Raw genomic sequence first — 13,937 nt, 5'->3', positions numbered from 1 at the left:
CTATAGGCATGTAAGGCTATGTACTATTGGTAGAAACGGTGCAGCATGGAAGATCATCATCATATTTTTTTCCAGTGCTTCAAGTGTTCAAAGCACTCTCTATACATACCTTGTTGTAACCCTTATAACAGATGTGGAGAATCTTTTTCAACCTGAGAACTGCATTCCCACGGTAAAGAAACTTCCAAGGGCATCTTTCTAGGAATGGGTGGTGCGAGACTCATATACCACCACAGAGACCTTTACGTACATAAGAAGCTATTTTCCATGGAAACAGAAGCTAATGTTCAATTCTTGATAACTCCACTCAACGCTCCCCTTTCTTTTGACTCCCCCCCCCCACCAGTTTAAAAGAAAAGGCTCTCCAACATTCTTTACCTGCCATAACTGGGAAGAATAATACAAACCAAGGACAGAGCTGAGGTTTCCTAAAAGCTGAACAGTTAATGGTTAAAAGGAGACCCAGAGGGCTGGTTGAAATCTGGCCGCAACAAGCCTATGTATTCTCCAATTGGGAGTGGCAGTGGTGAAGCGGCTCTCCTAAGCTGCCAAGCAAGTTCATGGCAAAGGCAGAATTCACACAAGGGCCTTTCTATACAATTCTATACAAGCCTGGAGTAAAGAAGGATGTTAAGCAACACGTGCATGCGTGAAAATATTGTATGCAGGAGAAATGGTACGTGATTCACTTGAGTGGTATATGTATGCTGGTACTCTGTCTTAAAATGAAAGGCATATGTTAGCATTCCTCTTCTATGAGTTGTTTGATATGACATTCAGCCTTGATTTGTGTAGGTTTTGCCAACAAGCACTGAATGCCGTTACTGTCTGGCTTCGTCAACTGGAAATGTTCGCCTTACAGGGCAACCTCCTTAAAGCAGCTTTTACCTGTGAAAGTTTCAGAGGTATCGTCTCCAGCTGAATGTCAAACTCAAGCCGTGGGGTATTCCGCGATTTGAGGGGCTCCTTGGAACAGTTTCTCTTTAGAATGGCAGAGGTACACACAGGCTCCATGATGTAGTTATGGTCACGGCTTTCCATGCTTTCATCCATTGCTTCCTGGAAATCATAACCAAGTTAATTCCTCTGAATAGGCAAGCATTTCTCATGCTCACAGGCAAAGGGGAAGAAGCAGAAGCTTTTACCTGCAACTCCCCAGGTGGCAAGTCTCCCATTAAAGCACTGTCAGTGTCCCAATAGATGCTGAAGTCAGCAATATCCAGCTGCTTTTTCTTCATTAGCTCCTCCACCTTAAAATGAGGACAACTAGATATGAGCCACAGAAAAACCACACAGTATCAAATAACCAGCACACCTTGTTCCATTTATTACTTTACTGATTTATCAAATTTACAAACATAATACCATCAAGATGGTGCACAAGACAAAGACAGAATATGTTCTAAAAACAACAAAATCGCTTCAACGAAATTTAAAAATGATAGATCTTTACAAATCCTGAAAGCAATAAAAAAAGTTTCTGCAAACATGCTGAAGGTGTCTTCAAGGTGTCTTCATAATCTAAGCATTATGACCAATACACACAGAAAATGCAACCCAGATCATGCTGCCAGAGACAACAACAAAAGATCAATTGCACTGAACTTTAATTGGTGGCCAGGACCTACTACCAGGTCACAGCTTGACTTAACGCTGGTCACAGTAGCAGCAATATGGCCATAACAATTAGGGTGGGTTCTGAGTCTGAGAAGGTTGAAGACTACTAGTACAAGGTACTTGGTACAACAAATACAGTAACATAAATCAAATCACTTGTTACAGGAGAGAGCCAAAAAGAAAAATGAGAAGACGTTCACTAGCTGATCTATCCTAAGTGAAAATCACTAGTTAATCTGTCTCTGCCTCAGACCTGAATCAAACCACTGTTTCTTGAACTCACACATCCTTTAGTTGAATTCAGACTTTTTCTTCTTCAACATTCCATCCATGGAAACCAGTGGCATTTTTTAAAGCACTTTACACAACACAGCACTTCAGTTGAGGCAATTCTTCACAGGAACGGCATTGACTCACCGGCTCATTTACAGCATTTTGCACAGATACATTTTTTATGCAGACTCCAAATGCGAACGGTTGTGAAGGATTTGTGACGCCATCCTCAAACCTCAGGTGGACATCTTGAATGTTTAACTGAAGGAGGATAAGAGGGAGAAGGGGAGGTTCCCTTCAGTTAGCAGGCGCAAACTTACTGCTAACAAAGGTTTTAAACACATGAAACGGACGGAATATCGTCTTAAATAGGGAAATGCTGGTCAATCACCAAAAAGGACTAAAGGTTCCAGTCTGGCATAATATACTGCATAACATTTGCTCATGATACACAGTCCCATGCTCAGCGGCAACACCCTTTGCACTTCATCATTTGCTACAGTAAAATCTTCCTCGTCGCTCAAAAGAGCCTATATCGCCTCCCTCCTACTCAAAATGAAGTAACATCCAAGCCATCTTTTCGTAGAGGAAATTACAGGTTGGCTCATTTGTTTATTTAGCTGGCCTTGGTGGCCAAAAAAACAACAACAACCTGTGGCCACCAGAAGTCTGTCGCTCCTCACAATGACTGGGATCTTGTACCAGAGAACATATTGTATGTGCCAGAATGAGATTTGGGCCAATCTACTGCTCTCCTCCCCAGCTGTAAGGGAGTGTTCTTGCAAGGATGCTATACTTCCAGTGCATTTCAAGCATCTTTTTAAGCAGAGTGCCAAAAATAAGCCTGAGCCCTCCTCTCTAGCTGGACCTGACCACAAGAGCACTGCCTCCCTCCTGTGGTTTCCAGAAACTGGTATTCAGAAGCATGACTGTCTTCAACTCCAGAAGCAGAGCATAACCATCATGGCTAGCGGCCACTGATAGCGTTATCCTCTGTAAACTTGCCCGACCCGCTTTTTTTTTTTAAAAAAAATGATATTTATTAAAATTTCCAAAAAATCCAAAACATGAAAGAAAAAAAAAGAAAAAAGAAAAGAAAAACATTTACATTTAAGACCTTACTTTCATTAACATCTTTCCAGGACTTCCCCATCCCTCCCCCTCTTGTATTCCATTTTCATTAGATTAGTTCAACAAGCTCTTACCCCAAATTTTTAAATTTATTATTATTTTGAAACTTATTATTTAGCCCATTATTCAATTTAATTCATCTTATATAACCATTTTCTCTTATATTTTTTGTTCTTCCCTAAGGTCGACCCCAATTCCCTTCCACGAATTCCCCTTTTTGTCACAGACAGCAAAACAAAAGAAAATAAAGAGAAACTTCAAAATATAATTTTACAGCCTTTGGATTCCAAATCTCCCTCCCCCCTTTCCCGGTTCCGATCCCCAATGTCCATCAATCTATCTGCTGCCAGCCTAGAGACCCCACGTCCATGTCCAAATCTCTCTCGATTCCACTTTGCCGTCTTTTTGGTAGTGTTTATTTTCAAACATCCAATCTCAGAGAAACTCTCAAAAAAGTCCATTTTTCTTCCATCCAGACCTCTATATTTAAGAGTAAAACTCGAATTCTGTTTCTTAATCCTTTTAAAGTCTGGATGTCCCAAATGCTCCAACTTCCAGCTTAGTCCAATTCTTGTTCCTCAGGTTTCTTTTCCTGTTCCGCTGCAAAAACCTTCTAATTCAAAAACTTCTAGTTCCTCTACAGAGGCTTTATTTATTCAGGAACAAAAACTTACGTCAAGTCCCTTCCATTCTTCAATAGATATATCCATTGTCTCCTTTAATGCAGAGACCTCTATAGACAAAATAATGCTTCGTTTTTGCAGCTTTCCCAGGAGATAAAAAGTCCTGTTCAATTCCATGAGTATTTTTCCACTTGCCACCATTCTTGCAATGTCCCAAGGTCTCCTCTAGAGGGATTATGGTAACTTAGTTTCCTTCCAAATCACACCCAAAAGTCAAGTTAACTTGTACCCTTGTTTTCAACAGTTTATATCCAAATTGTAACGAATCTAACCAGCAAAGTCATCAAAACAAAGTTCTCTTTTATTCTCCCACTTTGACAGCTACTTTGACAGCTGTCAAAATTTCTATATCTCTTCGCCAGGCTCTCTCATGACGGATCACTCCCGGTTTCCGGGGGGTTGCACTTTAGTTCTCGCAAATCACTCTTCTCCTCCAGCACAATTACTTGTAATTTCCCATCGTGAAATTAATAACTTTTATAAAAAAAAACCCGAGCTCTTCTCTCGACCTTAGTTGTCAGATCCTTGCTTTAAATCGTCTACAACAGGGGGGAGACGGACTTCCTTTTTGCACCTCCCCCGCTCGATCCAAATTCAAAAAACAAATTTTCCCTTTTAGGTCCGATTAAATTACTCACGGGTTGTTATTTTTAGTCCAGATTTTCAATAGAAGAAGTCGGCGCTCTCCGTCGAATGGCATGCGGCTTCGCTCGGCAGGGGAAGCAGTGGACTCATAGCACCACACCACCCCCCGTCCCCCGCTCTGTAGCCTTTAAAAAGGCTCCTTCGCGGGTCGGGGGGGCAAACGGTGCCCGCCGAGTCACCAGGTCCATGGGCATCTGCGCCCATGGTTTTTGAGGGTCCCCGCGTCGCCGGCGCAGCGGGACCCAACCCCTGCCGAGCAGACTCCCTCCGGAGCTCGGAGGGAGTCCGCCATTCGGCGATGGCGCCAACCCGGAAGTTTAAAGCCAACCAAGTTGGTGGCCATCACGCCTCCTGTGGGAATGAGCTCCGCAGTTTAACCACGCGCCGTGCAAAGAAGTGCTTTATTTTATCTCTCCCGGAATCTTCCAACATTCAGTTTCACTAAACGTCCACAAGTTATTGAAGAGAGGGAGAAAAATCTGCCCACTCTCTCCATGCCATGCATAATGCTATAAAATGCTATCATGCCACATCTTACTTATCTTTCCCCTAAACTAAAAAGCCCCAAATTTCTCCGCTACATCTGCTTGATCATTTTGGTTCCTCTTTCCTGAACCCCTTCCAACTCTACAATATCCTTCTTGAGTCGAGGCAACCAGAAATGTACAGTGTTTTCCAAAAGTGGCTGCACTATAGATTCGTACAACGGCATTATGATAGCTGCAGCTTAATCTTCAGTTTCTTTGAAGGTGGGAGAGGGGAAATTGCAGGTCAAATGGTGAGGCACATCAAGGGCCACATCTGATCCAAGTCCCCCCCCCCCCCCCCGTTTTAAATGTCATGAAGGCATGTTCACTATAATCCATCTATCAGTCAATTATGATCCCCACAGGCACTCATCATCCATTCACAATATTTCCTATCCCATATGCTGTGCTTGCTACAGCAACCTGAGAATGTGTTTAGGGGGAAGGAAACTTTTTCTCTGCTTGCACGCAGTTATGCTGCTGGCAGGGTGAGGGGGGAGACTGTCCACCGATCCAACTTACTTCTATGTTTTCTACGATCCGTGCGACGACAGATGCGGTGACGGAATACCAGTACGATTCTGCTGCCTGTTCCCGCTCTTTCTGAAAGAGAGAAAGAGGAGGGGTTCAGTCTTGTGCAAGTATGAAAAGAACACCTACAAGTGGCTTTGTGGACTAAGCTCGAGGAGAGGAGACATTCCTGAACACTTGTAGGCTCTTAATCAAAATCAACCGCCTATTTCTCATGTTTGAAAATTTCACTGCCTATAACAGAGATGGAGAATTTGTGATCCTCCAGATGTTTCTGGACTAACAAAGTCTGTGATCTCTAATCATTGGCTATGCTGGCTAACACTGTCAATAAGTTGTAGCACAAAGAAGCCCCAGACTCCCCAATCCTGATGTGTAATAAAAGTGCTGTTGCTTACCTACAGCCCCCTGAACAACCAAGATGGTTGAAAGGCCTCCTTTCATATGGACCTGCCCATTGGTTGAGATAATCTTCCAAGGGCCTACTGCATGCCCCATTACCCAAAAAAGATTTTGGTAATACCAAAAGAGATTTTGTTGGTATGAATGTGAAACAGGGTCTTTGCTGTGGCAGCACCCCGATTAGCAAATTCTCTCCCTAGGGAGGCTAGACTGGTTTCATCCAGCCTTTTTATTGGGCAGAAAACACTTGATTATCTTTCCCCAGTACTCTCTCTAAATTTGGGAAACATAGATGAATGTTACTATTAGGCTATAGCTCTATGATCACAGAATATACAATAGCCAAGTTTAGCCAACAAAATCAGTTCACAGTTAATGGAAAGAGAAAGCATAAGTAAAAGTATGTGGGGGTTTTTTTTTAAAAAAAAACTATTTATTATTGTTTATAGAAAAAGGAACCATTTGTGCGTATGCACATTGCCTTTCAAGGCCACGCCATTTTAATTTGAGAGAAATAAGAATTCGGTTTTCTGGATCCAGCCAGAAGGAATTTGATTTGTGGTTTTAAAGTAATTTCCCCAAATGCAGAGATAGTTTCATTCAAAGCCCCCAAGCAACTCACTTTCCATTTTTCTTCCAGTGCTAATAAAATAGCTGCCTTGCTTTCTTTTTCAAACAGCCTCTCTTTTTCTTCATCAAAATCTTCTTGCTTTTCCAGTGAGCCAATGAGGTGTAATTTCGATACCGATATCACCCATGGATCAGCATGAGGGCGATAAAATGGTATCTGTAATGTTATCTTGCCAATGAAGCCTGTAATTGCCAAGGAGAACAATGTCAGTACGTATAGAAACATCCTCCCTCTCTGTGACTGGTCACTGATGCAGAAGCTTCCAAAAGCAAAAGCTTCCCATTCACTCCAAAGGAAGGGGATGCTGTACATAAAAAAAACACCCTGTGGGATGCCAGCAGAGCTCACAATAAGATGCACTGCCTATAAATTCCATACATACAAGTAAGGAATATAAATGTCACTTTCGTGACAAGCATTATTGCAAAATGTGATGATCATGCTGTTTAAGTCACTGGAAGCCGCTGAGATTCACAGCCAATTTATTGTTTTAAAACTACCAGGTCACTATAATAAGAACCTTCTTACAAAGGTGTTTCAGTGAATATAACACTTCAACAGCTGCAGAAGCACACTTCTAAAACATACCAGCTTTGACCTCAAAAGGCAGCAAATCCTTCAAGGCCTCTTTCTTTAGTGGTAAATTTTCCAATTCTACAGCACCTGCAGGAACAAATCAACAAAGCAGATTCTGAAGGGAAAAGACTCCTGTTTTATCATAGTATAGAGAAGTGAGGTAATGAGAAATATATTAAAAGATAGCACAACAACTCATCATCCAAAAAACAACGACGACAACAAACCCAGGTCTGAAATACCAAAATCAATTAACCATCACTAAAGGTAAAAGTTACAGGTTGTATCCAATACTAGTAGTATTCAGAACAGACCCACTGAAATCAATGGGCCTATGTCAGTGGTTTTCAGCCAGTGTGCCGTGGCACCCTGGGGTGCCTTGAATGATGGTCAGGGGTGCCACAGGCAATACTGGCCTCTGTCCCTCTTTCCTTCCCTCTCCTCTCCTTCCCTCCCTTCCCAAAGGCTTGAACAGCTGTTTGTTGCAGATGTCCTGGCTACAAGCTCCCCAGGTGAATGGTGTTTCTAGGGCTGGCAAGGGGGTGCTGGGTGCCAGGAGCTAAGGTAGCCTTGGAGTAAGCAAGCAAGTGGGTGAGGGAGCCCAGCCAGCCAGTCCACCAGCCCTTGCTATTTGGAATGGACAAACAAGCCCCAGGCCCCTGTGGGGCAGTGTGAGGAGGCATCTCTCTTTGGGGCAGGGGATTGGGCAGCTCAGAGACTAGGGGCGGTGGCAGCGGCTGCCCAGAGGACTCCCAAGAAGAGTGGAGAGGAGGCTGAGGAAACACTCCACAAGGGAAGGTGTTCAAAAAAGGGTGAGAGGCAAGGGGTGACATAACTGTGCTCCTGAGCCCCACAGGGGTGCCACAGAAATAATGTAGTTGGTCCCTTGTGGAGCCATGGACTCAAAAAAGGTTGAAAACTTCTGACCTATGTTAATCATGTCCATTAACTTCAATGGGTCTACTCCAAGTAAGAGCAGCAATGAATGCAACCCATCATTTGTATTCTGCCCTTCTTCTAAAATCTCAGAGTGGTAATTTGGCCACATCACAACAGTGAGAAATAGACTGGGAGATGCCAGCTTGTTCAAAGCTTCAAATGTGATTCCATTAAGCTATAGGACAGGAAGAGATGGAACTGCAGGGTCTCTCCACTGGCTCTGATGGAAGACCACTGACTTCTCAAATCGTTCTATTCTGGCTGCTCATTACAAGAACTCTGGTACATAAGAAATAGTGCCCACGTTTGTCTTTTTTCCTCCTGCCTTTTGTGTTGTGCCTTTTAAATCATAAGCCTGAGGACAGGGACAGTCTTATCACTGACACCTGTAAACTGCTCTAAGGACCTTTACTGGCTGAAGAGTAAAGTAAATTTAAAGAATAAAAATGCTTTTAAATAAAGGTGTGTGTTTGAACCTAAGGTGTGAAATGAAATTAGTCCTATTTGTAGCATTCATGCACCTTACCTTTCAGAAGAGCTACTGACAGTTGATCTGTGTTCAGGTTGCTGACATACTTGCCGAGGTAGTTGTTGAGAACCCAGGCTACCAATCCCTCCAACATGACTACTTCTTGGGAGAGGGTAGCAAGGATTGCTCTCTCATTCCTGGTTGCTCTCTTCCATAGTTAAGAGGGATCTGCATGAAACCCAGAAGGGGAAAATTAACTTCAAAGGCGCATATACGAAAGCTGCTAAATGCAGCCACTGTCACCACAGCAACAATGAATACTGTCCAGCATTATCCAGCAAGAAGGAGTCATATCTAGCCAGGGACAGAGCATTCACCCTGCATGGAGAAAGGCCCGGGTCCTAAAAAGCCACAGCCTCCCTTATGGACCTGCCCATGGGTTGAGATCCAGGTTCAATCCCTAATACTTTCAGGTCCCCTGCCTGAAAGCCTGGAGAGCAACTGTTAGCCACAGTAGACAATACTAGCTAGATGGACCAATGGTCTGACTCCTTCTAAGGCAACTTCCTCTGTTCCTAAGAAGCTGTAGAATTTTACTTCTTAAAAACACCTTGCCAGCATTCCCCTGATATGAGTTGTTTCTCCTATTAAGCTAGTACAGGCTTCCTCAAACTCGGCCCTCCAGGTGTTTTTGCCCTACAACTCCCATGATCCCTACCTAGCAGGACCAGTGGTCAGGGATAATGGGAGTAGTAGTTTCAAAACATCTGGAGGGCCAAGTTTGAGGAAGCCTGAGCTAGTAAGTTGCAGCAGCAGTCACTGCCGCTGAGTCAATAATGCTGCCATCTCCCCCATCCCCAGTCCCAACACAGGCTGACTAGGTGGGAGCAAACCACACCATTTTAAAATTCCTTTCCTGGTGCTCTTCCTGCCTCTGCACCTGAATAGGGCCCACCCACGTCCCCAGCCACTATTTGTTTCCCCAGTTTTGCTCTCTGCAGACTGCAAAACCTTCATCTGCAAATGCAGGGCTGCCTTCGTTGAGAGTTTTTCCTCACTCCCCATGTCCAACCACAACTTACTCCAGACACTGTTATCTTGGCCTGGCAGATTTTAAAAACAAAATGAGACTGACTCCTGAAAGGAAGGACGGAACGTGTGGAGTGGATTTCTGTCCAGCTGGTATGTGCTCAGGCACAAATTAAGCCATACGTGAAAAAGAACAGAGAGCCCACTTAAGGCAAGGGAGTTGAAAGGGTTTCTGGACTGGAGTTCTGGGGAAAAAACATGAATGGTTTTTTTTTATTTGAAAGACAGTGTTTGTCTTCAGCTGTGCACAGTAGGGATGAGGCAACTGTGGCCCACCCAATGTTGCTGGACTACAATTCCCATGATACTTATCCACTGGTTGCATTGGCTGCAGCCAACAGGATTTAAGAGTCCAACATCTGGAGAGTCACAAGTTCCCCCTCCCTAGTGTACTGCGGACATAGTTTAATTTCTTAGAAGAGAAGAAACAAGAGTTGGGGGCTAGGGAGAAAACCTTGCAATCTGTTTTCTAAGCCCTTCTTTATTCTGGGTGGTTGGTGGGTATATGAGAGAGAGAGAGAGAGAGAGAGAGAGAATTAATGAATGAAGTTGAACTCATTTGGTGTGGAAATGCAGCACTCCCACTGTGCCCCCATGTATTATTGCAGGCATCTAAGCCCAGTCACATGTTTGACCCATGCAGCAGAGCGCCTGTTGTGATCCTACATCTGGACAGAAAGTGAGTCACTGCTAACCATATGAACTTTCCAAAAACCTTCCTGATGCCCTAAATTGATTACGATCTGGCTAACATGTTCAACTTAGTTAGTAAAGTTGCAAAGGTCAATGCTATGTGCAGTACTCTTACACAAAGTTATTCCAGTAGCCCAAAGTAGGGTTTAAGGCTACAGGAGGGGTCACTGCCAGGTCTGGTATATACCAATGATGTCACTGCCATGCGATAAGGCCTAGGATCAATATCCAGACTCAAAGCAGAGTCAGATTAACTCTGAGGAGCCAGGGAGCAGCCGGGGGGCAGGGGGAAATCAATCAGTTATTTCATCACCTCAAGAATCTGAGCACCAGTTGCCCGTTTGGGATGCAGCCCAGACTTTTGCACAGATTCTATTATCTTCTAATTACTGCTATTAACTAGGGGGCACATTTGGGAATGCTTTGTGTTTTTGCAATTGTAACCTTGATTTTGTAATTCTTTACACAAGCAGGGATCAGTCTTCTTCTTGATTACACCACTATAGTATATTGATGTCACAATGCTACTACTTAGTGACTCAGGTCCAAGGATCTACTTTATGATTATCCAAGTTCGTGGAGGTTCTAGTGGAACTTTCGACTCTCCCCACATTCTTCAGACTATTTATGAACTTGCCTCCCTTTCAAAATAAGTGTATTACAAACAGCATTGCACTGCACACAAGTCCAAACCTGTCTTGGGCCAACAAAACTAGCTATGGGGCTTTCTGGATCCAGTTCAACATTTATATATTGCATCTCAAGATTTCAAAATGCTTAACACAAATTATCATCACAGTAGATCTTTTTGGAAGCTCTATCACCACCACGTTGCAGAAGGATAATAATAATGCAAGAGGGAATAAAGGCGAGAACACTGTTCACCCAAAGCCAGGCCTTTTCTTCCACTAACCTGTTTTCTCTCAGTCACAGCAATCTCACCTCCAAATCTGAAATACAAGATGCATTCCAGAAAGGTAGCTGTGTTAGTTATGTTGCAGTAAAACCACCAAGTGTGGTGCACCTTGCAATTGAGAAATAAGTTCAGGCATCAGCTTTCATGGGGCAAAGCCCACTTTGTCAAATGCAGGGAGTGATTGTATTAACTAGTTGATGGATAAATTAATGAGTTTTGTACAGATACCATTTCAGCCTAAGAAGGGACAGAAGAAAGGAGAAGGTGTGTCCCATTTATGCACAAATGCAACAGAAGGGAAAATAATCCAGAGTGAGAACTATCCAGTCCCAACTGGCAATGAACAAACAAAGCAAGAGAAATAGTATACATCAGCATCCTCAAAGGACCAAATTTTAGAACAGTTAATCTGTTGTTGAAAGAGCTGCCAACCCTTTTACGCCAGAATCTAATTCATCAAAAGCAACCATAAATAATAAAGCCATGTCTAATAATAGTTTTGCAATATGAAATATTTTAGGTGACAGCTAGTGTAGCATAGAAGCCAAGAGATTTGGCAACAAATCAACTAATTCCAGGTTCAAATCTTGTATCTGCCATGAATTCACTTTGTGGTCTGTGGAAAGCCATTCTTTGTTCCTGTCAAATCAGTTAATGGGGCTACTACCCAAATAATTGTTGTAAGGGTAACACTAAGATAAAGGATCTAAAAAACTTCTGACCTAGAAAACACTACATAAATGCTATATAGAGAAATATGTGGGATAATAATAGCATAATAATAGCCTGCAAAACAGCTTTGGTGTACACTTGGAAGGAGGATAATGGATGTGATTAAAAAGCTCTATAAGATGAACCCTGCTTGATCTGATGACAAAAGGCCTATCTAGTCCAGCTTTCCACAGAAGTCAACCAGACATAAGAAGAGTCCTGCTGGATCAGGCCAAAGGCTCATTTAGTCCAACATCTTTTTTTCAGAGGCCAACCAGATGCACATTATGGGATGCTTGCAAACAGGACTTGAGAGCAATAGCACTTTCGTCACTTGTAAAACCCAACAACTAGTATTTCAAAGGCATACTGTCTTGGACAGGGGATAACACAGCCATTGCGGCCAGTAACCAAAATCATCCATGAATTTGCCTAATCCACTTTCAAAGCCATCTAGGTTGGTGGCTGCTGTTACATCATGTGGGAGCAAGTTCCATAGTTTTAACTATGTGTTGTGCCTGAACACGTCTCATCTGTCCCAAAATAATACATATGAATTGCGGTATCGCAGAATTCCTTAGACTGCCCATAAGGAAGCAACAACCTTATATATCATACCATCATCAATCAGCAATACCTGGGATAATACTATGACCTTACTTCTGAAGGCCATTGTAACTGTGACACCACGATAATAGACATGAAGCACTTTTGATGTTTGAAAGCACAAGGCAACTACTACTCTTCCGAGTTACAATAAGGGGGGGGGGAGAGAGAGAGATAGAAAGAATGGGAAGAATCCTACCTGCCCCTCCCCAGGGCTGCTGCAATGTGGACATAATATACTAAATACGAATCATTATGCAGAAACCACTAGAAACAAATTAAAAATTAAATTAAAACCCATACCCCCCCACCCGCAACAACGGGGGAGGGGGGGGAGTATGGGTTGAGGGGGAAATGTGAAGATGCTCATTGCACTGACAGACCTCATAGGGATGCTATCAAGCCAGTTGCCCAAGGGAAACGTGCGGCAGGAGCTACTGTCCTCCAGACTTGGGTGTTGTCACCTGCACTGCTCCTGGATCTGATGTGGGGGAAAGAGTGCTCATTATCAAGAAGACAGCCAGACCTGCCACTGACATTGGTTGCAACCTTAAGAGCTTGTGCCCGAGATTGTTTTTCCTTCCTTTCTCCTTTCTATTCCCTTTCCCTCGATTGCCATTCCTTGTTTGCCTGACAGCCTTATAAGTGACTGTGTGAGCTGCCTCTATTTAGAGAGCCTTTCCAGCTCACGTGCTTCCTTATGTTTTTCTATGTGTTGGAGGCTGTCCAGGTGGGATGTAAATAATAAAATATTGTTATATATATACATGCTGGGTGTAAGTGATGCATAGCTAAATAATAAATTACATTAACACATAATTTCAACAAACGAGACAGGCACCATGGATTAAAGCACCATATAGACCCGAGAAAGGCTAGGTGAAGCGTTTCCTACGACCCAAACTGTACATGAATACTGAAGGAGGGTGAAATGGGAAGAAGCTCCTTCTACCGGCCGACCTCACAGGGTTGTTCGCAAAGATGGACACCTAGAGAAGAGGCACGAAGGAATGCCAATGGAGGGAGGAACATACTATTCTTCCCCAACGACAACATGGTGGGGGCGGAGGGGGGAGGAGAGAGAATGGGAAGACGCTAATCGCACGGACCTACCTCACGGGGTTGTTGTGAAAGGGAGGGGGGGGAGAAGCCCAACACACTGGAGATAAATGGACGTGCGAAGCCAAAACCAAGTGCGAAGCTAGCGGGCCCCGCCCCCTTTTCCCATCAGGCGTAGCGAGAAAGTCACCTCCTCGCCAGCCAAAGGGAGGGGGAAAGGACAGGGCAGCCCAGGCGGGCCTGCGCCGGGTCTCCTTCTTCTCCGCCGCTGCCTCCCGCCTCAGCACTTCCGGCGACGTCGAGTGACGGCCACTTACTTCCCTCTTCCGTCCCGTCCCCGGCGCGCGCGCGCGAGAGAGAGAGAGAGAGAGAGAGAGAGAGAGAGAGAGGCGGGCTTACCTGCCAGTCCTCGCAGGTCGCCGTCCTGCGCTCGCTTGTG

General features: G+C 43.9%; 1 protein-coding gene across 12 annotated transcripts in view; it reads right to left on the bottom strand.

Annotated features, from left to right (window-relative positions):
• Nucleotides 1–13,920, bottom strand: part of VPS13D (vacuolar protein sorting 13 homolog D) — a 120,437-nt gene extending 106,517 nt beyond the window's left edge. For 5 of the 12 annotated variants that reach the window (XM_081870633.1, XM_081870640.1, XM_081870641.1 and 2 more), the window contains exons 1-8: nucleotides 13,553–13,775; nucleotides 8,482–8,652; nucleotides 7,029–7,103; nucleotides 6,432–6,622; nucleotides 5,399–5,479; nucleotides 2,035–2,151; nucleotides 1,146–1,250; nucleotides 889–1,059 (exon numbers count right to left, since the gene is read on the bottom strand). In XM_081870633.1, coding sequence (XP_081726759.1) covers nucleotides 889–1,059; nucleotides 1,146–1,250; nucleotides 2,035–2,151; nucleotides 5,399–5,479; nucleotides 6,432–6,622; nucleotides 7,029–7,103; nucleotides 8,482–8,578 — 837 coding nt within the window. In that variant the 5' untranslated portion in view covers nucleotides 8,579–8,652; nucleotides 13,553–13,775. Of the gene's footprint in view, nucleotides 1–888; nucleotides 1,060–1,145; nucleotides 1,251–2,034; nucleotides 2,152–5,398; nucleotides 5,480–6,431; nucleotides 6,623–7,028; nucleotides 7,104–8,481; nucleotides 8,653–11,119; nucleotides 11,157–13,552; nucleotides 13,781–13,897 lie in introns of those variants that run through there. The other 7 variants (XM_081870632.1, XM_081870642.1, XM_081870639.1 and 4 more) reach the window with 4 other exon arrangements.
• Between the last annotated feature and the right edge of the window lie 17 nt (nucleotides 13,921–13,937).

Source organism: Podarcis erhardii (genome assembly GCF_964252035.2).
Source record: "Podarcis erhardii genome assembly, chromosome: 7".
Classification (NCBI taxonomy): Eukaryota; Metazoa; Chordata; class Lepidosauria; order Squamata; family Lacertidae; genus Podarcis; species Podarcis erhardii.
Note: the sequence above shows the minus strand (reverse complement) of the source record. Positions and strands in the feature narration are given on the sequence as shown.